This window comes from Labrus bergylta, chromosome 16 (assembly GCF_963930695.1).
Source record: "Labrus bergylta chromosome 16, fLabBer1.1, whole genome shotgun sequence".
NCBI classification, from domain to species: domain Eukaryota; kingdom Metazoa; phylum Chordata; class Actinopteri; order Labriformes; family Labridae; genus Labrus; species Labrus bergylta.
In genome coordinates this window covers 16661924-16670487 of record NC_089210.1, presented here as the reverse complement: position 1 = coordinate 16670487, position 8564 = coordinate 16661924, and the positions used below count along the sequence as shown (strand labels likewise).

The following is an 8564-nucleotide window of genomic DNA, read 5'->3' as shown; positions in this document are numbered from 1 at the left end:
ACTAGAGCTTATCTGGACTCTCTCACATAACATAAAAAACATGCAACTTATCTTCCTCACAAGTCCACCTTCCGTAAAGGTAAGTAACACTTGAAAAGGACTGACAGACACTCAGACGAACGATGATGCAGCTTCTAGTTGGAGTATTAAACTTGAAATTTGATCAACTATTGAGGGGAAGCCTGAGTGTGTTGTGTATCTTTGTAAAAAAAAAGCCAAAATCCTTCATAGGAAAACTCTAGAAAATGTTATAACAAACTGAAATCACTTTCTGTACATTTGTCGTAAATTTCTGCCATTGGCCGTCTGCAACACATCCGACATTCAAATGAACAAAGAGCAGGAATTTCCAGGTGAGTCGACCTAGCTAGGTTGATAAAAACCAGCTAAAACTAACTGAAATCATCTACACTATATTGACCGCTGTGATTTTACACACCATTGTCCATCTGGAACACATGTGTGGCATGCTCAGGTGAGTCGAGTTAGCTGGCTTGATAAAAGCCAGTTAGCCTTTCTTTCTCTGAAATCATAGAAATAGAAAACTTTGTGTGTCACCTCACATGTGTACACGGCTTTACTGTCCCAGTCTGTGTTCTTCACATTCAGAACACTGACAGCTGAAAACGTGTTCCTGAATGATTTGGGGGGCCAAGTAATGAAGTCAGTTTCTTCTATTTCATTTTTCTTCCATTTTACCGTCAATTCATTGGGAAAAAAATCATGAATTGAACACATCAGAGCCTGAGTGTCTCCTCTTGGCACCAATACCAACGTTATCTTTGGAGGGAGTTCGGGCACTACGCAAGCGAATGAAAGAGCAGAGATAGAGATTAAGTTGAAATCAGATCAAGCTGAAAGAATTTCTTCAATAATACTGGATGAAAATTGGAAATATATAGACAATTCTGAACATAAAAACAAGAAAATGCATTTGGACAAAACGTAAAAGAGCCATGATAGAAGGTTAAAAATCACCTACTTTCAACTTTGACACTTTTGGATCCTCCAGGATACGTCATAGCACAGTTAAAAGAGTTCCCTGAATCCCAGTCAGATTTGGATACTCGGGCCAGACTAAGACCTGTGAATTTGTTGTCATTGACAGTTGCAGGATGTTGTACAGAAGGTAAACTGGTCCCGCTGTCATCCGTCCACTGGAAAGTACTCTTTGGGATGAAGTCATGAGCCAGACAACCAACAGTGATTTGATTTCCAGTCCCAGAGCCGCATTGAACCACAGGGAACAGAGTCGGTGCAGTTCCTTTAGAAAAGATTTTATAAAGCCAAATTAATAGAAATTACTGATTATTATCACAACTGCCTTTTTTAAATGTAAACAAAATAGATTTTATATTTTAATGACAGAATAACAAAAGGCAGACCCAAAGTACTCTATGTTAGATCAATCAATCAAATAGTCAGAGTGAGGGGGAATGAGCTGCTGACCCTCCGCTTCCCAACCAAAGTCCCTACAGACTGAGCTACTGCCCGCCCCTATCTCATAACTATCTCATTGTTTTACATTATTTTGATGTTTTGTTTTCAGCGGCAATTTTTTCCCCCGATATTTTATTTATTCAGTCTATAAAGTATTAAAAATTAATTTTCCATCTTTATTAAAACTCACATAATCGTGGATACCAGATTGTCTTTAATAGACGGAAAATGGAGGTATTATGAAAACACATTCCTTAAACCTGTATCCTTGTCAGAAACAAATGTTTGAATAATATATATATATTTTTAAATTGTACTTAATAAAGAAACGGTTACTGATTAAATAAAAATGTAGATAACGTTGATTCCAGAAATCTTCACACCTTTCAACTTTTTGAATTTATTTAGCCAGCTTGCACAGTAAACAAATATAAGACAATATTTTGAAAACAATATGAGAAAATCTAACATTCATCTTATTTTTGTTTGTCTGGTCAACACCAGTCAACGGATTGGAGGTGAACATACTAATGAAAGAACCTCACATAAGCAAAACCTTAAAATGTCATGATAATAATATAATTTGTATATATAATGTATTAAATGAGTATTTAGAATATTTATGTAAGCCTATTGTTTAATAGTTGCCAATTTGTGGGAGAAAGTTATTTCATGAGCTATGCTCTCAATATCAACGGTCAACAATTTAATCTTCATTGCGAAAATAAAGTCCTATGAAGGTAAATTTTCCTGCGATTTACTTTATATTTATTTTATACTTTCACACAGAGACCTTTCACACAGAAAACTTAAATATATCTCAGCTCAACGGTAGTCTTACCTCTCATCACACAGTATGAGGTCTTGTGAATATCCACAAAATTAAAAGTTGGTGAATATTAATGTGGGGAAAAAATTCTGAGGTCCTCCCCAGCAGCAGTTAAAATCCAGACAAAGTCATGTTTACTTAAAACCCTGTCCTGCATAGAGTTGTAATGCCAAGAAAGCCGTTTTCTAATGCTTTCAAGGAAACAGCTGCATTACCAACCAACTGTCTCTGCTTTCTGATTCTGCTATTTGTAAACCTAAACATTACGACCGGGTCCAACTTCTCAAGCATCAAAAATCAGTTAAAAAAAGATAAATATAGTAATCACTAAAAATAAGGTTTTAAAGTGACTTACCTGAATTAACAGTGACTGCAGTCCCTTGACCCCAGTAGTCAAAGTAAGCACAGTGATACATTTCAACTCAATGCTTCAACAAAAACCTGAAGAACCAGAAAAACACCTTATTAAAGGTTTGAAAACCACCAAGTCCTGATCTGTAGGAAACTCTAGTGTCCCCCTATAAGCGTATGTTCATGTTGAGTCTTTGACTCTTTTTAAAGTTGAGATTTACTAAGAATAACATTTACATACATGAACTACCTACGACTTCAAACTACTAAATAAACAACTTTTACCTAAAAATCTGCTTATAAAAACCATTACACGTTAGTTTCCTTATAGTTCAATGTGAGATATTTTGTCCAGTCCCCTTTTGTCCATCTTTAAAATAGGATAGTTTAAGATTGTTGCTCTCAGGTTTTTGTACAGCTGTATATCACAGTGCCCCACGTAGCACTGTGATAAAGCCTCATACAAAAACTAAACACTGTTTCCTGTATGGAGCGTCAGGAAATGTTTTTTATTAGCAGTGGGTAACAATCACACTGAACTTAAATTCTATAATTTTCTTCATCTTATAATTGATAATTTGTCATAATGAATCATTGTGATACTTTGGTTTATGTATGCATATTAATCTGAATATTTGAGAAACAAGAATTCAGATGATGGTGAATAGAAGATGATGCCTATTCTTCAATTATCTATGATAATCCTCAAACTAAAGCATCACAATCTTTTATTTTAGGAATCTATTGTTAAAAATACATTTTATTGTCTAAATATCAAAACAAATGATCAAACATTTTGTAATGAGAATTAAAAATGTAATAAGTTTGCAAGTTAATTTAATAAGTTTGCATGGACCATAAGTCAATTGGAGGGATCAGTCATGAGTATGGCAGCTGTGGCTTAGTGGTAGAGTAGGCTGTCTCTCAACTGAAAGGTTGGGGTTTGATCCCCAGCTCCTGCAGCTACATAGCCTACGTGTCCTTGGGCAAGACTATGAAGTGTCTGATGTAACTAGGACAGAGATAATATAAGTTTACAACGGGCGCGTCTGGAGATAGTATCTGAAGGAGATTTAGGAGTCCCCTCAAGTGGAATGTTTACATTGAGGTGTTGTATAGGAGTATTGCCATATATGGTTGTGTAACTTAATGTTTTTATGACCCATGACGAAAAGCAGATGTTTAGACGCACATAAGCAATTGTCTCTGTGTGTTCGACAGAGATCATTATTGGCTTCTTGATCCTCCTGGTCAGACGTGACCAGTGACTCTGTTTCTTGCTTAAATAAAATTATACTCTTTGAAAGCAAGTCAGTCTCAACGGCGAATTTCTTCATCATCAAACATATCAACAACAAGGAAATCCACATCAACATTTAACTCCGAGTTGCGACTGCTGCTTCTTTGGTGGCGTATGAATGTGTATGAATGGATGAGTTAACACTGATGGTCACTTCACATAGCAGCCTCTACCATCAGTGTGTGAATGTGTAGGTCTGACCTTGGGTGTAAAAGCACTAGTAGTCAGAAGACTATACAAATGCTATACAAGCTCAAGTCCATTTACCATTCTCCATTTCCTAGTGTTTGAACTATTCCTACTTCAATTTGTATCTGTGGAGGATAACTTGGGGTCAGGGCATGGTGTTTAAAAAAAGGGTGAATCTAAACAAAAACTGTTGTTTTTTTGTTTGTTTTTTACATAACTTTCAGTGAGTCATTAGTCAGACACAGTAACATCTGCAGCAGTTTTTGTACAGCTCTCTGACTTCCTGTATCACTGTGGGGCTCTGGCACAATAATAAACAGCAGAGTCTTCAGCTGTCAGGCTGTTCATGTGCAGATACACCTGGTCCACATCGTTGTCTCTTGATATGGTGAAGCGATTCTTGACTGACGTGGAATAATATTTAGTGCTTCCACCCGGAGCAGAAATGAAGGAAACCCACTCCAGTCCTTTTCCTTCAGCCTGTCTGATCCAGCTGATATCAGCGCTGGAATCTGATATTCCTGTGTACGTACAGGTGAGTTTGTGGGATTCTCCAGGACTTTTTACCACCGGTTCAGACTCAGTCAGAGTCTGACTGTGCACCACTGTGGAGAAAAACAGACTGATCAGAACAGAGCCACACACAAACCCTGACACATACAAAGACAAGGCTATATATGTGTGTGTATTTACCAGAAACTGAAAGCATGAGAAACGTTAAACACCTGGATAAAGTCATTGTAAAAATGTGTGTATAGGTCTGGTTGTTGGATTGGTGTGTTCTCAAGTTGCAGGGAGATTAAAAGCAATGGAAAAGGGGAACATTTGCATTGCCACACCTCACATATCTAAAAATGAAAAGCATGAAGATTCAACGTCAGTTTCAACATCATTTGACTGGTGCAGTCTGAACCAGACGTTACTTCCTCTTCTCTAGATCCTTGCTTGAGTTGTACTTACTCTCTGATGTTTGTTGCTTTGGAAAAAAAACATATATGAAAAGTAGATTCTGCTTCATCTCTCTACACTAGATGTGTTTTTAAATGAATGGAGTTTTCAAGGCTGGTTAGACACGAAGAACATAAAATGAGTTGATCCTGTACTCTGTGTCAGATTTGTAACAATCAGTTTGGGAAAACATGCAAACATATTTTCATCTGAAAGGATTGTGAAAGTCTTTTTACCTCAACGAATATGTGTTGAGTGGATTGGGAAAGCATTAATGATATTTAAAGAATTACTTGAGGGTGTTGACTCTGAAACTTTCACTGTTGACCTCATTTTAGGAGATTTTCCTTCGTCTCTGCTAGCTTAAATTGACAGTGAAGAACTTTTCATTTGTGTTTGATATTTGTCAACTCAGCATATCTTCTCTTTATGCTGATCTTGTCCCGTGCTGGAGAAAAGTTGTATTTTCTGATAAAATAAATCATCTTGCTGTCTTTTAACCATCAAAACATCACTTATGAATCATTTGTGTGGAGTTTGGCAGAGTGCTGTATATCGCCTTTCCTGACAAACACCCTGCAGTGAAAGAGATGACAAAGAATAAAAAAAGAACAATCTTCTTCCAGATCATCTCATTTGCTTTTGTAGGACGTTCATAGGAATTTTACTTTTAGTCCGTTCAATAAGAAGCTAAAAAAAACTGCTCACAGGAACTGGAAATAAATTCCATCAGTGACCAGACAGTAAACAGAGAAAAGAAGAATATGAGACCTGATTGACTGCAATTATTCATAAAAGTTTAATCATATATTCACTTATATTACACATAATTGGCATTGTAGCCATAAGTCTGTATTATCTGTTGTGGTTGTTGTGATTGTTCGTAGGACCTGAGCAATAAGTGATTTTCGGGGCCGATACAGATATCAATATTAGGAAGAGAAAAAAAACTGGTACTGATATATTGGCCGATATCTTTCTTAAATGTATTTTCTGTTTGTAGAGCTGGATAGATAATATAGATATATACGAATGTATTTTGTTTATACCTCAAATGCAGTGATACCACTTGTGGAAAAGATATTTCATGAAGACAAGATGCTCACTGAACTGAAAAGTAACTGCGCATGGACGTGCTTCACTTGACTCTTTGGAGTAATAATGCTTGTTGTAATCCAAAGAGCGCCCTCTGCTGGTGAAAGAGAACTGATAGTGTAATACAATGACACTCAACTAAAAGGCGATTTGACTGGTGAATAACTGCAGTGATATTGACGCATATCTGCAATAACATTAGCCAATACCAATAGTAAATATCTAGATATCTATATTTAATAGTAAACGAAATATCGGCCGACATTATTGGCTGGCTGATTAATCTGTCGGGCTCTAATTATTTATTCTACTTTCTCAGCCCAGCCAGGATTCTTCCGATCTTTCCACTATTGCCAAATGTTGCCAACTGCTTGCTTGCACTGGATTTCACACTTGCACTATGATTTATGTTGGGTCTGTTTAAAAAACGTAATTCAGTGAACACTGTAGACTTGTCTCATGTCCTCTTTTTCTTTGTAAATCAAATCAATAACTCTTAGTATGATGGTATGAAAAAACAAATATGATTGAGATCACACTGCTGATTCTCTGTGGAGGTTTTTGTGCAGCTGCTCCACTGTCCTCACTCACTGTGTCATCACGAGCACAGAAGTAAATAGCAGAATCTGCTGCTGTCAGTGTCTGGATCTGGAGGAACTGAGTGCTGCTGGGCACATCTTCTGTCATACTGAAGCGACTTTGAAAGGAGCTTGCATAGCTAGCAGAATTGCTGCCAGCATCCATCCTCCCAATCCACTCCAGAGCTCTCCCTGGTTTCTGTCGGATCCAGTGGATATAGTAGCTCGTCATGTCAAACCCAGATATGATACATGACATCTTCACTGTCTCTCCAGGTCTTTTCACCTCAGAGGGAGACTGCTCCAGTCTGATCTCACTCCAAACTCCTGTGGTCATAGAAATATTGATCATTATCAACAAAACTTGAAAAAAAGGTTTGACATTTACACAAAGTATTAAAGCAGGATAGATTGTCTCACCATGAATAACTACAAGTAATAAACTTCAGATACTACTTTTACCCATTCCTCTGTTCAGTGCTGTCTGATCTCAGATTTTCAAAAGTGTTCAGAACTGTCCGATTGATCTGCCTCAAGTTACTGACGGTGTGTTTATAAGAGAGGACGAGTTTGCATAGACCTCCCTCTACAGGTTCAAAAGAGAAACTGTGACTGATACATTTCCATAAGAAGAGAATATCTTCAGCAACAGAGCAAGCTCTAAAATATCACAGTCATGGCAGATCGACAAAGCATGTTTTTTCCCGAAATGATGATCTCTTACTTTTCATCTTGATATGCAAAAGGGAATATTGTAGCTTGTGTGTTTGAGATGAAGCTATATTGTTAATGTAAATATGTTATCAGTTGATATTTTCTACCCGATTCCATGAGCACTGAATTAAATGTTTCCCCAAGCATTTCTTGGGATCACGATACACAACATTAAAAAATCAAGCTTCTCTACGTTTTTTTCTGCACTGATGTCGGCTGCAGTGGAAGTCTGATTGGGTTTATAGCACGCTATTCTTCCTCATGTACAGGTAAAACAAAAATCCTCTATTGTTCTGTGAATACATAAAGATTCCTCACATCATACTTATCAGAGTGTGTTGTCTTTATAAAGTCAACATTATGTGTGATTGAACTGCATTGCTCTGGATTAGTTGTGCTGGTCTTTTGGTGATTTGTGTCAGTGGAGCGTACACAGACTCAGTAATATACAGCTGAGTGAGTCGGCAGGACGCAGTTTTGTCAGTTCATACAACAATAAGAGGGGAGCACATGTCTTCACACACAAACCTATATCTGCCCTCTCAAGCTTTAAGGACCCAGCATTGAGAAAGAAAAGACTATTGTTTTATTAGTCTATTTAATCATTTGTTGTTGTTTAACGTTTGGTTTAAAAGTCCTTTCCAGGATCCTTGGTGAAGATTTAAGAGGTCTGGATGTTTGTGGGTATTGATTTTTCGTTCAAGTGGTGAAGCCTACGATAATTACAAACCTAAAAATTATTCTGACAGGGAAAGTATGTCTGTGCTTTATTCCTGTTGAGTATCCTTTTAAAATGTAATTCAATAAAATGAAGAACTGCTGATCTACTTCTGGTTGACATTAGCAGTGTAAGAGAGAGGAGCAGTAAACCACTCCATTTAATGTAGAGAGAGTAATAACTCCTACATCAGGTTTATCATTTTCTCATTACTTTGTAGCCGAATCAGTTTTTGGTTTTGGAATCAGTCACTCCATCTTGGTCTGAGTCTGTATGTTAAGGACTATATCCCTGATTCTGAATTGAACAAGCTCCATAGGTCCACAAGACATAAATAGCAAAGGATTCTGTACAGCTACTTAACACATCCCAGTCAGTGAGGTTACTGGTGTAATGTGAAAT

At 37.1% G+C, this 8564-nt stretch overlaps 1 protein-coding gene and 1 long non-coding RNA gene across 2 annotated transcripts; both read right to left on the bottom strand.

The window, feature by feature from the left end:
* Nucleotides 1–471: 471 nt before the first annotated feature.
* Nucleotides 472–7196, bottom strand: LOC114918997 (Ig heavy chain Mem5-like). Its single transcript, XM_065964794.1, is given in 5 exon segments — nt 472–800; nt 983–1264; nt 2625–2675; nt 6743–7057; nt 7151–7196. Coding segments are annotated over 5 exon segments (1023 nt in total).
* Nucleotides 4298–4872, bottom strand: LOC109979021 (uncharacterized). The gene is made up of 2 exons (XR_003805972.2): nt 4803–4872; nt 4298–4714 (listed from the first exon to the last, which is right to left on the bottom strand). It is a non-coding gene; the product is annotated as an uncharacterized lncRNA (long non-coding RNA).
* Nucleotides 7197–8564: the final 1368 nt, after the last annotated feature.